This window comes from Dipodomys spectabilis, unplaced genomic scaffold (assembly GCF_019054845.1).
Source record: "Dipodomys spectabilis isolate Male_0828 unplaced genomic scaffold, ASM1905484v1 ptg000215l, whole genome shotgun sequence".
Taxonomy (NCBI): domain Eukaryota; kingdom Metazoa; phylum Chordata; class Mammalia; order Rodentia; family Heteromyidae; genus Dipodomys; species Dipodomys spectabilis.
In genome coordinates, this window is record NW_024870892.1 from 6,772,914 (window position 1) to 6,791,511 (window position 18,598).

An 18,598-nucleotide genomic window follows, 5' to 3' on the forward strand; every position below is an offset into this window, starting at 1 on the left:
ATTGCCCATGTGACCCCTAAAATTTTGTTTAAATTCTGCCCACCTGTCCATTGGCTGCCTCCATTTCTTCTTGGAGCAGCCCAACAGGTCTGCCCCCCAATAAACCTTGAGCCTGTATTGGTCACTCACCTCTCATTTCTTACATCCTGGTCTTAACACTTTCCAGGTAGGCCCTGCTTAAGAACTACTTTTATTGATCTTGTTTCAATGAACCAGAGCTAGGAGGTCAAGAGAAAATAGTTTATGAGCATGCCTATCTAATGCCCATATCTGTCTGTCTTTTAGCTGGGCAGGAATTTATCTCTATTACCTGATATTTCTATTTATAGTGGGTCTTCCATCCATACTCTATAATTCAGACATCTATAGTCTGGGAAATGATCAAAGCCTCCCACCAGCCCCTTTCACACTCCAATGCAGCCCCAGCTTCTGACATGTAATTCTTAACCAGTCCATCATGCTCTTCCCTACCCACTGGCCAGATGTTAATGTCAGAAGTTGTTAGGAATATGATCCAACAACTCCAGGATTGCCTGGAATGCAGGAGACAGGAACTAGCCAAGTCAACCAGTTTTTTCTTTTTTACTTTTTAAATTGTTTTGGTCAGTCATGTGGCTTGAACTCTAGGCCTGGGCACTGTCCCTGAGCTCTTTAGCTTAAGGCTAGTGCTCTACCGCTTGAGCCACAGTGTTACTTCTAGACTTTTCTGTTTATGTGGTGCTGAGGAATTGAACCCAGGGCCTCATGCATGCAAGGCAAGCACTCTACCACTAAGCCACCTTCCCAGCCCCGTCATACAATTTTTTTTTCTACCCTGAATAGATTGCTGTCCTCCCTTCTGCTGTTTGTAGATCCTCTAATAATGTTTTTTCTTTTCTTACTGTTTGGCCCCTGCCTTGTAAGACTTCTTTCAGACTTCATCCCAAGATACATATGCACATTCACCATCAAGGAACTCTTATTGGTGCCTTCCTTGGACCGGATGACATTTCCACCTTCTATCCCCAAACTGACGCCCCTGACCAACAGGAAGCAGCTAGAGAACATCTCACCAACCCTCTACCTCTTTCTTTTCTTTTTTTTTTTTTCTTTTTTTGTCGGCTGTGGGGTTTGACCTCTGGGCCTGAGCGCTGTCCCTGAGCTTTTCAGCTCAAGGCTAGCATTCTACCACTTGAGGCACAGCACTACTCTGCCTCTTACTTTTATACCTATACATAAAAAAGATGGGAATCTAAGGTCTCAGAGTCAGCTTGACGATCGAGTCCCCGGCCAGTGTTCCCATCTGTTTAGAATCTGTTCTCCCCGCAAATTTCCACATCCATATAATGTGACCCATATGACCCATGGGACTGCCCCCCAAATTTTGTTTAAATTCCATCCACACCTGTCCACAGGGGCTGCCTTGGAGCAGCCCAGCAGGTATGTCCCCCAATAAAGCCTTGAGCCCCTATCAGACACTCTCTTCTCATTTCTTACACTTAGCAAGCACAAATCCCTGAGTTCAAACTCCAGTACCAAACATCAAACAACAACAAAAACTGACTATTGAGAGACCTGGGTTTCTTCCATCAGGAGGGCACCCAGCAAGATGATGTGCAGAAATATGGGGACCCATGTTGTTAGATATTGGGCCCCAAAAGCTCCAAAAGTTAGTGCTGGACTCCCCAGCCCTTCAACTACTGAACGTAGCCTTCTTTGTCTTAGTGGCTGAGACCAAGCAGAGGAAGAAAGATGTGGGGCATGAGATGAGAGATGAAACCAGAGGCTGGAAGAGAGGCGGGGCAACTGTTCTGCTCCCCTCCAAAAAGCACGGATGCCTCCTGTCACTCCAACCTCCAAGACCCCCAAGTAAAGTGGTTTGCTTTTCCTGCCAACAGTCTGTGCATCAGAGCACAGAATGCCTTCCAGGATGACAGTCACCAAAGACCTGCCACTCTGCACGGAAGAAAAAGCAGCACTGGACACAGATGGCCCCAGGTGTGGAGGGAGCAGGGTTCCAGTGCAGAAGAGCGACTGTTGGCCAGGCTGATCAAAATGGCCCGGTCCCTCCACTGACTGATCACACAGGCCCATCCGCATTGGAGAGGAGCCTTGGGTGACTGGGCTTGTCTGGTGAGCTTACTCAATTCCTTCCTCATGACAGATGTTACTGTTCAGTTTTTACTCATATCCTGGGCTTTTTTTTTTTTTTTTTTTTTGGTCGGTTGTGGGTCTTGAATTCTAGGCCTGAGCACTGTCCCTGAGCTCTTCAGCTCAAGGCAGGCACTCTACCACTTGAGCCACAGTGCCACTTTGGTTTTCTGGTAGTTAATTAGAGATAAGAGTCTCACGGACTTTCCTTCCCGGGCTGGCTTTGAACTGAGATCCTCACATCTCAGCCTCTTGAGTAGCTAGGATTACAGGTGTGAGCCACGGGTGCCCGGCTCCTGGACTCTTCTAAAACCTGCAATATTTTGGAGGCAAATTACCCATCAATTTGCCTTTTTGTGTCCCAAAATGCAATCACAGTCATTCATACATATTTTCTTGCCTTGTACTAAGATAGCTCTGCTGTTCAAGGCCATTTGAGAATTTCATTATCTTGCCCAGGTTTCTCTGAGAAGCAAGTTTTGTTTTTATTGTTTCTCTTTATTGTATATTAACTATTTCAGTAAATTTTTTCCTCCCTCTCTCTCTCCCTGCCTCCGCCTTCTTTTGCCAGTACTGGGATTTGAACTCAAGGACCATGCTTGCTCAACTGAGATGACCATTGAGCCATATCTCTAGCCCAGCTTTTTGCTGGTTATTGTGAAGTATCACAGACTTGCATGCCTGGGCAATCCTTCAATCTTACCCTTCTGAAAAGCTAGGATTATAGACATGAGTCACCAGCACTCCGCTGCTATTTCTTTCTTATGTTCTTTCCCTCTCTTTGTACTTATTTTGTTGTCTCCTCCCCATCGATCTCTTTAATTCCTGCTCTCTGCAACCCATGTTATCTCTACACCACAGGCAGGTCTGTATGTTTGGCCAGATTTTCTGGTTCTGCTCCACAGAGAACCTGGTCCAAACCACTGAGCCAGTGAGCCTGGTCCACACTCCTGCTCTGAGAACGTGCTTTCAATTTTCTGTTGTTTTCTTACTTTGCTCTTGCTATGTTTTCCCTGTGTCTATCCATGACTCCTTTCTCTCATGGTACCAGGAACCTTCCTCCCTACTCACTGCTGACCAGTAGCCTGGGTTGGGTGACAGCACTGACAAGTTTGGTTTGTCCACACTTGTTTAGAGCTTCCTGAGTCTCCTCAGGGTCTTGTAACAAGGGATGAGAAATTTGTTTCTCACGGTTGTGGAAGCTGGACATCCAAGGCAAGGCCATACCAGGCTTGGTGCCTAGTGACAGTCCACTGTCTGATTTGAAGATAACTGCCTTCTAAGTCTGTGTGTGTGTGTGTGTGTGTGTGTGTGTGTGTGTGTATGTGCATGCTAGTTATGTGTATGATTGTTGGGTGTGTGTGTTGGGTGGGCATATGCATGCATGTGTTGATGTATGTGTACATGTGATGGGTATGTGTGTGTGTTGGGGGTATGTGTATAGTCTGTGTGTGCATGTGTTGGGGTATTTGTGTGTGTGCATATTGGGGGTGAACCAGCTGTTTGGGAACTCTTTTAAAAGGGAATTAATCAGGTCATGAAGCCCCTGTATTCATAACTAATCTCTTCCAGAGGGTTCCCTCTTTTTTTTTGTCAGTCGTGGGGCTTGAACTCTGGCCCTGGGCGCTGTCCCTCAGCTCTTCAGCTCAAGGTGAGCGCTCTACCACTTGAGCTACAGCGCCACTTCCGGTTTTCTGGCGGTTTATTGGAGATAGGAGTCTCACAGTCTCTCCTGCCCGGGCTGGCTTTGAACCTCGATCCTCAGATCTCAGCCTCCTGAGTAGCTAGGATTACAGGCGTGAGCCACCAGCGCCCAGCTCAGAGGATTCCCTCTTAAACACTAGCACAGCAGGGGTTAGGGTTTGACATGTGCAATCTAGAGATGCACAAACAGTCCATGGCAAAGGCAGAGCACCAAAGCTATGGTGGTCTCACAACTGAGCCAGGATACAACCCCTTCGCCCTTCGAAGACTGAGGATTCTTCCTTAAATGTTTAGGAGAAGTCACAAGCTAAATTCTGTCACCAGTAAGTTCTATTTTTTAGGACCTCATTGGTTTCATCAAAATCTTTAATAATTATCATACATTTCTCATAATATCCTCTTACTGCCGTTTTAAGCTTTATTATCTTTACATAGTTGTAGAAAGGAGTTGCCATTTGGCAAAGCAGTTAATGAGCACAATGTATCTTGATCAATGTCACCCCTTTCAACCTTCTCACCCACCTCTTCCTCACTCATTCTAATTTTGTAGGAAATACTTCCCTTCTCTTCTTCATTTGTTCACCTTTGATTTGGCCTTTCTAAGGAATTACACTGTGCTCTCCCCCGAATCTACCAAATTTCAGTTAATACATTTCTGTCCTCTTGCATGTCTCTCAAAGAATTTACTTATATATTTATAAAATAACTCTAGCTTCCATCTATAAGGAAAAAAATGTAACCTTTGTGTCTCTGGGCCTGACTTCACTTAATTTTTTTCCAGTCTTTCCATTCTGTGCAAATGATATAATATCATTTTTTCTAATGGATGAGTGGAATTCCATTGTATATCTTTACCACATTTTTTGGTGGGGTTCCAGTCTTGGGGCCTGAACTCTGGGCCTGGGCACTGTCTCTTCAGCTCAAGGCTAGCGCTCTACCACTTGAGCCACAGCACCACTTCCGGCTTCTTTTTCTTTTTGCTTATGTGGTGCTAAAAATGGAACCTAGGGCCTCAGGCATGCAAGGCAAGAGCTCTACCACTGAGCCACCTTCCCAGCTCCTATACCACATTTTCTTGATCCATTTGTCCTTGTGAGGCATCTGGGCCTTAACTAGTGTGAATAGTGCTGTATCTTATTGACATTTTTAACTGCAGAACTTAGAGTAATTCCTTCCTTCTTTGGCATGAAATTCTCTGTCTCTCTGTCTCTCTCTCTTTCTCTCTTTCCTCTCTACTCATCTCTTTTGCCAAAAGCTTATTATTTTGCTAGACTTCTCTGAGGTCCCAGTTTGGGTTTTATTGACTCTCTTTATTGTGTGTTAACCACTTCATTAATTCTGCTGTGGTCTTTCTTATGCTCTTCCAGATAGTGTCTCTGTATTTATTTTGTGGTTTTGTTTCCAGTCTCGGGTCCCTGGCTGCCAGCCTGGCTGTTCTGTGAGCTGTGTTATCTCTCCCATGCCACAGGCAGGGTTTGCCACATTGGCCAGCTTTTCTGGTTGGACTCCACGGGGGACCTGGTCCCAGTCACCCAGCTGGTCATTCCTGGAAGCACAGACTCCTCACTCCTGGTCCCAGTTGTTTCTGTCTGCTGCCTGTACTCAGTGTGCAACAAAACACAGAAGGAAGGTGGTGTGGACATGTGTGTTGGAGCTGACATGTGTGACAGAATGGACCGCGGAGTGAAGGAAGGTAGGGTGGATGCGTGTGACAGAGTGGATGTGTGTGATGGAATGAGCAGAGGAGGGACTTGGAACTGCCATCTTGCCAGCTCGTTTTCGAAGTGCTAGCATGCTCAGAGCTTGTGGACCTCTTTCTGGGAGCCTCCCCAGGCCAGTCTCCACAAAAAGCACACTTCCTATCGCACCTCCTCTGTGAAGACCTCAGGCTTGCTTCCAGATGCAATGGGTGTATAGGGGCTGGCTGTGTAAGGGCTGGGTGTGCACACTGTCATGTTTTTGCTGAGCTGAGGGTATGTTGAGAAAACAGCTTAGTATTGTACATTGTCTAGCAAGCTCAGACATAAAACACTAAAACTTCTCTTCAACAAATGAAACTTTTTGTCATTCAAAATAATGCCTAAAATCAGAAGGTTGGAATCATCCGTAAGCACTGACTGAAGTTGGGCCTCGTTCAAGCCCTGTTCAGATCACAGTGCTCCTGCTGCCGTTCACTCCCCTCTGAGGATGGGCCAGCCTTGGGGCTTGCTCAGGATCAGAGTTGGAGATGCTGAAGAGATTCTCCCAGTCTGTCTGACTTCACATCAGAGAGAACTTGAGAAGAAATTTGGGAACAACCATCACAATTGCAAAAGCAACTTTCAGTTCAGTTTTCTGCCTTGAAACAGTTCACTGTTCCCCAGACCGGTGGCCTAGGCATGGGGCATTCTTTTTCTTTTCTTTTCTCTTTCTTTTCTTTTCTCTCTTTCCCTTCCTTCCTTCCTTCCTTCCTTTCTTTCTTTCTTCCTTCCTCTCTGGGCCTGGGCACTGTCCCTCAGCTCTTCAGCTCAAGGCGAGGGCTCTACCACTTGAGCCACAACACCACTTCCAGTGTTCTGGTGGCTCATTGGAGATGAGTCTCTCAGACTTCCTTGCCTGGGCTGGCTTTGAACCACGATCCTCAGATCTCAGCCTCCTGGAAAGCTAGGATTACAGGCGCGAGTCACCGATGCCTGGCTGGGGCATTCTTTATATTAGAAAGCAACAATCTAGACGCCCCTTCAGTGAGGGGCTGGCAAGGAAACTCCCAGCACACACGCTCTGGAATGCTGCTCATCAAGAACAAGGAGGGGGGGGCTGGGAAGGTGGCTCAGTGGTAGAGCGCTTGCCTTGCATGCCAGAGGCCCTGGATTCGATTCCTCAGCACCACATAAGCAAAAAAGAAAAAAGCTAGAAGTGGCGCTGTGGCTCAAGTGGTAGAGTGCTAGCCTTGAGCTGAAGAGCTGAGGGACAACGCCCAGGCCCAGAGTTCAGGCCCCACAACAAGACACAAAAAAAAAAAAAAAAAAAAAAAACAAGAACAATGAGGGTCTGCCTGCCCTGATGCCGACAGCCATGAGGAAGAGAAAAACTAGGGAAGATGGTGTGCGCCACCCCACGAGAGGCCGGGGTTGGAGAGCCGCGGGGCACCAAGCAGCCCCATCCTGCTGTCCACACCAGAGCCCACCCGCAAGTGTGTACAGCGTGTCCATCACAAGACACCACAGGGGAAAAACCTGAATGCCCATCAGCTGGTGAATGCACAGATGAGTGGTGGGTTGCTGGGTCTGGGGTGTGACTCGCCAGTGAACAGGAGTGGAGCACTCGATCACATTGTAACACAGAGGAGCCCCGAAATTGGTGTGCCCAGTGAGAGGTGCCATTCTCCCAGACAGAGATGCCCAGAAGACAGGATGCAGGCGACTGCCAGGGACTGGACTGGGAGGTGAACAGGAATGAGGGCTTCAGATGGGGGACGGGAGTCTTTGGGGGAGATCACACATGGTGATGTATAACTCTCTGCAGTAAAAGTCACAAAATCAATCTAAAATGACAGACTGTATGACGCATGAATTCTGTGTCAGCACAGCTGCCATGTAAGGGCAGTACGCAGGACTTTGTCTCAGGTTTGTGTGATGATGCGGTGGAGGGCATGTTCTCTGGGGTGGGGTTCTCCAAGGGACTCCTCTGTTCTCAGACATCCTATCCTCGATCACTTCCTTGTATGGTGCCATGCTTGCATCTGTTATCAGTATATATTACTTACAAAAGTAATTTTCTAACAAAACAAAGGAAGAAGTTGAGGAAAGGAAGAAAGCTTGTCCTGTAGGGACTAAGGCCTGACAGTAGAAGTCAGGTGACACCAGATTCCTTTGTCAACTTTATGACAAGTTAGACACATCCCCACAGAAAAGCACCACCAGAGGTCAGGAAAATGTAATTAAAAACCAAACACCGGTCCCCAAGACCTGCCACAGAGCAGAAGAGAAAGAAGAATGTGTTTTTCAATGAGTGAGCGAGAAGTCAGAATGGGCTGTGCACCACGGGCTGGCACCAGGATCCTCAGCACGGGCTCTGGTGGAGGTAGGCTGGACTCCCCACCACCACCACACACACACATAGGTGTGGCACAGGGCTTCTGTCCACAGAGATGGTGGGCAGTTCCAAGGCAACCCAGCAGACCTGGCCAGCCTGCATTCCCTGGTTAATAGGAATGGCATCTCTGAAGACTGAAGGTTAGGACCAGCTGCTCCCTGCCCACAGAGCGAGGTCATCTTTCCTTCAAAAATACAGCTATTCCCATGCCCTTGAAGGGGGAAAACCCCAGAAACGCACCTGGATTGTAGCATGGAGAAAGGCATATGCAGATCTGAAAAAGATTTCTACTTATCGCAAGGAAATAAAGAATTTACAATAACAACTTTCCTAAAGATGGTGCTCTCAAAGAGATGGAGGAATCTTTTTTCCTTTTCATATCAGGGACACTTTTCAGTCTCGTTAGTTTTGAATTACCATTGCACCACAAAGGCTGTGTGAAAATCAACTGCACCAAGTTTCCTGAATGGCCCACAGCCCTTTCCCTGCTCCTACATTGTGGGACCCAAATTCCTGTTCTCTTATGGGTGGCAATTTTTCACACACACACACACACACACACACACACACACACACACACACTTATTGACACTGAAGTTGATGTGCTCTGTCCTTTCCCCTTCTAGAATTTTTTTTTTTGTGCAGATTTAATCACACAAGTGACAAAGAAGTATGAACACAAAATGTCTACTAAGCTATGTTGAAATGGCTTGTTGTAGAAGTTTTAGGCACACACAGAGGAGAAAGCAACTATGACTTTGCAGGTGCCACACGCCAGCTGTGGACAGTTGGTCGTGGCTGCTCTTCTACCTCACTCCCTTCTGGCTACTAGGTGCTATTCTAAAACAAGTCCAAAGTTCACACCTTTTATCCTTACCCATTTAAAAAAAAAGAGAACTAAAGATAGCATAGAGTCATCAAACCTAAATTAAACAGCAACTATTCCTGAGTAATTAAGTGGCCAATCTGTTTGAATTTTTTTTTTTTTTTTGGTCGGTCATGGGGCTTGAACTCTTGGCTTGAGCGCTGTCCTTGCATTCTTAGCTCTCTACCGCTTGAGCCACAGTGCTACCTCCAGTTTTCTAGTGGTTTATTGGAGATAAAAGACCCAAACCCTTTCTTGCCCAGGCTGACTTTGAACCATGATCCTCAGATCTCAGCCTCCTGGGTAGCTAGGATTACAGGCGTGTGCCACTGGTGCCCAGCTTGTTTGAATTTTTATTTCCACTCCCTGAATGGAAAAAAATGTGAACACTTCATAATATTTTTCTTTAGATTAAAAAATAATGAAATGTCACTGGTAATTAAGCCTCCTGTTGACTCTCCCTGTCTCTCCTTAAAGGTCATCTCCCTGATGGACCCCATGTATGCACGCTTCTGCTTCCAGTCAGTGTGGTTAGGGTTCAACCACATCAGCTCACACGGCCACACATCAGCACGCACGGCCACACGGAACATCACAGTGATGCATCTTCCTCGGGTATATGCAGATGCTTGTGTCAGGGCACTGACCGCACACATCTCTGTAAATAGCTTTCTTGTCCACTTCCCTTCTTTTCAATGGGCCTTGTGGACAATCCAGACTTGGTTATGACAGTCTCTGACCTTTAATTCTGGAGCATAGGTCATCATATTCAATATGGTTTCTAATTTGTTCAGATTTCAGTCTACCATCTTGTTAGCTGTTTTCATCTTTTCTCTTTTCCTCTTCTGTCTTCTATGACATTTATCGTTGTTATCATTTTAATTCATCTCCACTGTAACTTATTTATAAGCCTTTTGAGAAGTGCTTTGGTGGTCGCCCTCAGGTTTACATTATACATATCTAACCAGTTGCAGGGTGTGCTCAGGGAGGAATACACAGCTCTGCAAGGGGCACAGCAGGTTTGTGGTTGGCGGTGGGCCGAGGTTCCCATTTCCTGCAGCCAGAACTCGTTCTGGACGGGGGCCCTGAGGATTGCCCACACCTGTCCAGCAGTAGATGGCTAGGTTTATTGTATGCTCTAACTCTGACTTCTAACTCTTGATTCTTGGTCCTCAGCCAAAAAGAGTTCTCTGGAGTGCGTGTGCCATTAGATCACGTGGGTGATCCGCAGACTTGCATTTGCCACACAGAATGCCATATGCACAGGTTCCAGGACTCAATGTGGGGATGTATTTGGGGACATACTTGGGCGGAGTGTGGTGTCAACCACAGATGTCAGAGTCTGTCTGGAGACCTCCATTAGCATTTCTGTGATGGACATCCATGGGTCATGAGTTCTTTTGATTCTTGCTCATTTCTTGTTCCTGTTGAAGGATATTTTTCCTGAGTGTAAAATTATATATATATATATATATATATATATATATATATATATATATATATATATATATTGTGGTCATGGGGCTCAAACTCAGGGCTTGGGCAACTGTCCCTGAGCTCTTTTTGCTCAAGGCTAGTGTTCTACCACTTTGAGCCGCAGTTCCACTTCCAGTTTTCTGGTGGTTAATTAGAGATACAAGTCTCACTGACTTTCCTGGCTGGGCTGGCTTTGAACCATGATCCTCAGATCTCAGCCTCCCAAGTAGCTAGGATTACAGGCATGAGCCACCAGCACCCGGCTGTTTATATTTTTTGTTCTCTTAGTATTAAAAAGCTGTTATTCCATTATCCACTGGTATTAATGGTACGTGGTGAAATGTCTGCTGTAAGTCCTCTGCATGCTTTGCTTTGCTCATTTCTCCTCACTCCTCTCAGAGAAAACTGGTTTATAATAGCCTAAGTTGTCTTAAATCATTTTTGGTGTTTTCTGAGCTTCTCGGATCTGAAATTTGCCACCAGTCATTTACTTTGGACTAGTCTCAGCTATTATTTAGTGAAACTTTCTCCTGCTCTGTTTTCCCTTTCACTCCCATGTTGGTAAGCTCACTGATTCTTTCCTTGTCTGATCTACTGGATGTAAGGTCCGCTCCTGGATGGCTAGCAGACTCTACCCTCCTCGCAGCAAAGTCTCCACCCAGTACCTACATTATCTAGGCAACTGGGACACCTGGAAGAGGTCACATCTGCATCCGCTGAGGTCACATCTGAATTTGATGTGGCCACACCTTTCTCTGCCCATACCCTAGATAAGGCCTAGCCCAAGCCCAGATGCTCTCTCGCTGCTCTTTTCTAGCTCTCTCTCTGCTCTCTCTGCTCTTTTCTAGCTCTTTCCTCTCTTTCCCAGCTCTCTCTCATTCCCAGGCCTTTCCCAGTCACATGGAGTGCCAACCTTGCCTGGTCCCAGCAGGTCTACTGAATAAACCTACCCCTTGCCTGAATACCATGTGCATACTGCTGTTCTTACTTGGCTACCTCTTTTTAAAAACCTAACACTGGGCAGTCCTCAAAGGCACTTCTCTCCACTTCTGTGTACCTGGTGTTGCCAGAGGGTTGGGTCCTGTCGTTTCTGCCACCTCATGTGTGGCACAAGAATCTCACCAAGGCTCGATCCTTAGTCATCTGTCCTCAGCCTTGTGCTGTTGCCATACATTTTATCTTACATTTTATCTTACATTTAATGTATTATGTAAGCTCACATACTTGCTAACATGTAGTTCGACCAAGCATGGCCAAAAAATAAGCACATAAATTTAAACAAATTTGAAAACCAATTTTAATCCCTGAGCATGTATTGTACAGCTGGGTTGACATGGAGAAGCTCTGTCACGTCCATGCTTGTTCAGTTGTGTTTAAATCAACACGTGCTCTGCTGAGTGTTCTCCTTCCCTTCCCTTTATGAAAATCTCCCTCCCAAAAGCAAATGATGCAAAAAAAAAAAAAAAAAAAGAAAAAGGTAAAGTTAGGGCAATCCAGCAATCCTCTCAAGCCACAAAGGCACATAATATGCTTAATTGATAAAGTGAAAACATGAGATCTGTTATAAGGAGATACTTTTAGTGGAAGTTGGGCAGCACTGTGCCCAGTACTTACCTCCTTGCACCCTGAGCTCTTGTGGTTTTTCTCCCTGGGATCATATACCTGCAGATACCTTGGGTCAAATCAGCTACTTTCTGCAGTATTAGACATAACAGGTACTGGTGGCTCACACCTATAATCCTAGCTACTCAGGAAGCTGAGATCTAAGGATCATGGTTCAAAGCCAGACTGTGGACAGGAAAGTCTGTGTGACTCTTATTTCCAATTAACCACCCAAAACCAGAAGTGGTGCTGTGGCTCAAAGTGGTAGATAGCTGCCCTTGAGCAAAAGGAGCTCAGAGACAGTGCTCAGGCCCTAAATTCAAGCCCCATGACCAACAAAATCTGCCCCCCCCTTGCAAAAAAAAAAAACAAACAAACAATCCAGACTGACTGGCCTAAACACTAGACATTTATTCCTTACCACTCTGGAGGCTGGAAGTCCAAGATTGCTGTGCCACTGGCCCTGCCCTGGTGAGAACCTCCTTTCTCCCTCACTGGTCCTGGGGAGGCCCTCCCTCCTCCTCACTTGTAGGTGGACAACTTCTCCCATATCTCACATCGTATCTGGGTTGTGTCTGAACTTGGTTCCTGAGCTGCTTTGTCTTTGGGGTGGTCCTGTTTTTCTTCCCTTGGTGTGTCATACATTGGTGTCACATACCAGGCATCATGAATCGGATGGTGAAAACTGAGAAGATGCAGCATTTGGAAGTGAGCAGGAGTTTGGGTTGGCAACTCACATTATCCAGCCTGGAGCCAGGCTGAGTCTGAGGCCTGTGTTGCTCTGGCTCCTTACCACTCCATGTGTCTCTCTTTGGGCTGTGCTTGCACAAGGTTTCTCTTTGGTCCATGCTTGGGTTTTGACTGTCCTGGGCGTGGTGGGTGGCTTGGACCGGAGGAGGTTCAGCTGCTTTCCCAAGGTATACTGATGTCTTATCCCTGTCCCTACCCCTCATGCAGTAGGTTTTGTGTCCCAGTCCTGGGGCTTGAACTCAGGGCTGGGGCTCTGTCCCTGAGATTTTTTTGGTCAAGGCTAGTGCTCTACCACTTGAGCCATTGCTCTACTTCTGGTAGTTTTTTTTTTTTTAATTTATTGGAGATAAGAGCTCATAGACATTCCTTCCCCAGACTACTTTGAGCCACAGCCAGATCCTCAGAGCTCAGCCTCCTGAGTAACACAGATTACAGGTAGAAGCCACTAGTGCCTGGCATGGTAGGCTTTCTTGAATGCTTTAAGGACAAGTTTCTGAGTGTTGGGGTCCTTGGTCAGTACCGTGTCACCTCCTGAGCTGGGCCCTACCACTGCTCTAGCGATGCTAGTCAGCTGAAGAGGGGCCCATCACCTCCCATTCTGGTTACACTCAGTGTCAGCACCCTGCTCACCACTCCCCTGGCTTCCTCAGGGGCCAGGAAGTTGGCCTAAAAAGGCAAGAGCAGCCTGTGTGTGGTCCCAGGGGTTTCCTGTCCTTTCCACCAGTCTGAATTCAGCCTCTACCACTTTGCCATTCTCAGTGTCAGCCACCACCTGTCTGTCCTGCCTGCCTGCAGCCAGTCTCTCCTCAGATCTCCAGAGAACGGCTTGTCCAGCGACCGTGGCTCTCTGGTAGCTTCTGCAGGAGTTGTTCTGGGAAGGGTCAGGCAATGCTGTCCACATATCCATGCCTGACAGTGGAAATTGGAAGAGTATTCAGTTTTTAAAATCCATTCATGCTTTCCAGCGGCTCTGTAGACGAACTTGTTCATGTTTAAAATAAACAAAACTATGCTGAGATTTTACAAAATACCTGTTTGGCATTGCATTTATGATTATGTGATGGTAGGCTCATATTTCTTTACTGTTGTTTGCACACAATGCTGTGCCTAGACTGTGGGCATTGATTAGTGTATACTCCATCATCTGAGGGATGGGTTTATGACAAATACATATATATATATTAATTTTTTTGGTCAGTCATGGGCCCTGAACTCTGGGCCTGGGCACTGCCTCTCAGCTCTTTAGCTCAAGGCTAGCTCTCTATCACTTGAGCCACAGAGCCACTTCTGGCTTTTTCTGCTTATGTGGTCCTGAGGAATTGAACCCAGGGCTTCATGCATATAAGGCAAGCACTCTCCACTGAGCCATCTTCCCAGCCTGCATTTATATTTTTATCATTAGTTCCTAGCCCACTTCCCAAATGACTACCCAAATTTATATTACTACTAGCAATGTATGAATTAACCAGCAAAAAGCCAGAAGTGGCTCATGTGGTAGAGCAGACCCTGAGTTTAAGCCTCAAGATTGGTACTGGTAGCTTTTACCAGTAATCCTAACTATTTATGAGGTTTAAAAACAATCTAGGCAGAAAATTCCAGGAGACTCTTATCTCCAGTTTACTAGCAAAGAGTCATGAGTGAGGTGTGGCTCAAATGGTAGAATGCTAGCCTTGAGCAAAAAAGTCAAGTAAAAATTTAAGAGGGCCAGGTGCTGGTAGCTCATGCCTGTCATCCTATCTACTCGGGAGGCTAAGATCTGAGGATCATGGCTCAAAGCCAGCCTGGGCAGGAAAGTCCATGAAACTCTCATCTCCAATAAATCACCAAAAAGCCAGAGGTGGAGCTGTGGCTCAAGTTGTAGTGTTCTAGCCTTGAGCTGAAGAGCTCAGGGACAGTGCCCTGGCTGAATTCAAGCCCCATGATCATCATCATCAACAACAAAGAAGCTCAGGGACAGTGCCTAAGCCCCAAGTTCAAGCTCCAGGACTGGCACAAAAAATATATAAAGGGCTGGGTGCCAGTGGCTCATACCTGTAATCCTACCTACTCAGGAGGCTGAGAGCTGAGGATCATGGTTCAAAGCCAGCCTGCCTGGGCAGGAACGTCTCCATGAGACTCTTATTTCCAATTAATCACTCAAAAAATGTAAGTGACACTGTGGCTCAAATGGTAGAGCACTAGCCTTGAGCACAAAGAGGCCCAGGGACAGCGCCCAGACCCTGAATTCAAGCCCCACAACTGACAAAAAATAAAACCACAAAAGAAAAAAAAATGTGTGTGTGTGTGTGTGTGTGTGTGTGTGTGTGTAAGAGTAGAGATCCTAAGTGCAAGTCCAGGTACCAGCACTCACAAAAAGGAAAGGAAGGAAGATAGGAAGAAAGAAAGAAAGGAAATATAAACATTGAAGAGATATGATAATTATGATTTGGACATACATAGCATGTCGGAACATTGCCTGGTACATTGTACATACATATGACTTTCATGAATCAGTTGGAAAAAGTCACGTGTGTATTCTAGCTACTTAAATTAGCGAGTTATTTAAAGTAACAATGACAAGATGAGCAGTCTGCGGTCTGGTCTGGTTCAGAGCGAGGTTGTGGGGGCACCTGCAAGCGGGTGGAGCCAGACAGCCACATCCAGCCCAGCATGAATGATGTGACCCCACAGTCCTCTGGCTGGCTGCATCTGGGCGAGGGAGCCCGGCTATCCTGAGCTCATCCTGCGCGCTTTACTGGCTCACTCTCAGGAAAGTGTGGAGCCATGTGCATGGAAGCGCAGAATACAAGCCTTTCTGTTTCCAGTGTGTTGGCAGAAGGACCAAGTGGCCTGGGATTTATGAAGCATCACACTGCGCTTGCCAGGAAAGGAAAACCCATTGGCTCAGCGAGACTTTGAAATGTACTATTGGGTCACTGAGTGAAAGCAGATGTTGTTTCCTGTTACAGAAACGAGCTATTAGATCGTGTACGGTGTACAGCGGCCCACATCCCTTGTCCTCTCTCCACGATCAGACTGGCAAGGAAGAAGGCAAAGGAGAACTCCTACCTCAGCTCCTCGGCACGGTGCCCCGGGAGAAGCAAACAGGACCGTGTCCTGCTAAGCTGGGTCTCATTACTGTCTCTTCCCTTCCTGTGCAAGGCCAGCGCAGAGCCTCCCACTTCTCCACCATGTGTTCAGGGCTGGCTCTGGGTGACCTTGCTTCTCATCAGAAGGAATGGCAGTTGGGTCTTGGGCTGCTCGCTGCTGGGTGTGTTCCTTCCTGGGCCCGCTGCGTGATGTTTCCCACGTGGGAAGGCAGCGTTTTCCTCTCTGCCTGCTGTGCAGTTGCTGATGCTGGAAACACCTCAGTTTGCGCCCATCTGGAGCTCAGAGCAACCTGGAAACCCTGTGGCGGGACCAGCCCTGGCTCAGTGCCACTGTGGACAAGCTCACCCCGCAGGCCTCGTCCACCCAGCCCTGCTCCTGCACGCTGCCATCGCCCCTCCCTGTCCCCCGCTTCGCCTCCACCCTCAGTTGGTCGACTCAGTTATGGCTCCAGAGGGCTTTCTACTCAAAATTGTAATTCTTTGGCATTCTAAAAAAACTGCTCCACAATAAACCATGGGACACATCTTAACACGCTCTGGCCACTTGAGTCATGTGTGTGTGTGTGTGTGTGTGTGTGTGTGTGTGTGTCTGTGGGTGGGTGGGTGAGAGAGAGAGAGAGAGAGAGAGAGAGAGAGTGTATATGTACATGTGCATGTGCATATGCATGCCAGCCTAGTGAACTCAGGCCTGGGCACTGTCCCTGAGCTTTTTTGCCAAAGCTCTGCTTCCGACTATTTTGGTGCTTAACTGGGGATAAGAGTATCACAAACTTTTCTGTCCAGGCTGGCTTGAATCAACAATCCATAGTAGCTAGGATTACAGATGGGAGAGGCTGTCTTTCAGCACCTGGAGACTGATTTATGAGGCATTGACCCAAGGCAAGGGTGGGTCTTTTCAAACTACAGAAGTGTATACTGCTCCCAAGGGCGTGGGAGACCGCAGCTCCGCGTGTGCGTGCCTCAATCTCCCTAGCAGCTAGGAGAGAGAGAAGTCAAGAAGAAAATCCTGCAAAGGAAACGGAAGCCCAAGCCAGGCCTTGTCTGTGCAGTACGCAGCTCTGCACCTGTCAGCACAGCCTGTCCTGTGCCCGGCCAGCTCTGCTAGGAAGGCCCTCGGCTGAACAGGACCCAGCTCAGCTCTGAAATCATGGCTCCAAAGGCATAGGACGTGCCCCAGAGCAATGTCCTAGAGGAAGCACATCCTGACCGCCTCCTCTGTGCATGGTCAGCACAAGGGGGACGACCCCAAGGGACAGTTCATCTGTGTGTAACGCACCCTGGTCAGACCTCGACCCATTTTGGTGCATGTATTTTACGAGACTTAATTATCTGGGTTTGAGGCAATACAAAGTTGTCTTGTAAAGTCAAAAGTTGTCTTAGAAAGAATCCTGTCCCCCATCCCCAATCACCCTGCTGGCCATTTCAATGAAGCAAACCTGAGCAAATGGAAGGTAGAAAAGTGCTATTTTTGGAGATAGGGTCTCATTACTTAGCCTAGGCTGGTCTGGAACTTTCCATCTGCCTGCCTCCACCTCCTAAGTGCTGGAATTACAGGTATACCTCACCATACCTGGCTTGGACAAGGTGGTACTTGTACTTTCACTGCAAAGGTTTGTTGGTCACTCAGCAGGCTAAAAACTGATGTGTAAGCAAATCTGACAAGAAGCCTGCAAAACTCAGAATGATCAAGCTTGAATTGTGGATGCACATGGCCAGTCACTGAGAACTGCCCACATGGGAAGTCTATGTGTGTCTTGGAGTATTAGCTACTAGTGTGAAATGATTAAGATGAGGGAGACACTTGAGGACTAAACACTTCAAGATAAAGCCTGAGGTGATAGTGCATGCTTTTAATCCCAGCTACTTGGGAGGTAGAAGGAGACGAATGGAGAGTTCAAGACCTTCTCAGCCACATTAACAAGGTTCTATCTCAAAACGAAAGACCAGGAGGTGTGGGCCAAATGACAGAGCACTTGCCTAGCCAGATGTATTGAAAAGTGGAGGAGGAAGAAGAAAAGGAGGAGGTGGAGAAGAAAGAGAAAGAGGGACAAAATTGGGAGCCCCGCCGCACGCTGCCCCAGCTCCGCAACCACAGCCCCTTGCTCCAATGAGTCAGCCTCGACTCTGACCTGTCAGCCTCGGCTCCCATGCGCCATGTCTGGGTCTTCCAGTCTCACCTCGATGAAGAAGGTGGTTCAGCAGCTCCGGATGGAGGCCGGGCTCAACTGCGTGAAGGTTTCTCAGGCAGCTGCAGACTTGAAACAATTCTGTCTGCAGAATGCTCAACATGATCCACTGCTGACTGGAGTGTCTTCAAGTACAAATCCCTTCAGACCCCAGAAAGTCTGCTCCTTTTTGTAGTCTAGTAAATCTTTCAAAGGATCTCCAGACTATTTCCTATGAACCAGTGAATATTCAAGAGAGAGAAAGCTGAAGCCTGTACAGAACCTTCTCTGTAACACACGTGCCATAAAATACCAACTTCTACTTAATGTCAGTCCTTAACATCTACCTCTCTGAATTTTCATGAATTTCTGTTTCACAAAGTTAACTGTTTTATATACACTGGCAATGGCATACAATAAAATACTTAATGTAAAAAAAAAAAGAAGGAGAAGGAGGAGTTGAAGTTTTTTTTTTATTTCTCACCATTTTTGGGAACCTAAGTAACGGCATATTATAAAAATTCACTAAATGTTCAATAAATTTCTAGAAGCCTCCTTTGGATTTTGTGACTTAGTAGCAATTTTAGTCAAATACCATTGAGGAAACACGTCCATCAGTGGGTCAAATAGCTGAAATACAAACCGAGCAGCAGAGTGGCAGATGGTAAGGTGTTCCTCTATCATAAGTTGAGGCTGGAGCTGCAAGCCCGTGGGATATGAGCCTGTGGGCTGCGGCTTAGAAC

At 46.9% G+C, this 18,598-nt stretch overlaps 1 protein-coding gene across 1 annotated transcript; it reads left to right on the forward strand.

The window, feature by feature from the left end:
• Positions 1–17,844: 17,844 nt before the first annotated feature.
• LOC122122831 (guanine nucleotide-binding protein G(I)/G(S)/G(O) subunit gamma-5-like) lies at positions 17,845–18,289 on the forward strand. The gene has a single exon (XM_042697236.1). The coding sequence runs from the start codon at positions 17,845–17,847 to the stop codon at positions 18,049–18,051; it is 207 nt and encodes a 68-aa protein (XP_042553170.1). The 3' UTR covers positions 18,052–18,289.
• The last annotated feature ends 309 nt before the right edge of the window (positions 18,290–18,598 follow it).

Coding starts and splice junctions, on each gene's coding strand:
- LOC122122831 (XM_042697236.1), top strand. CDS start 17,845: ATGTCTGGGTCTTCCAGTCTCACCTCGATGAAGAAGGTGGTTCAGCAG.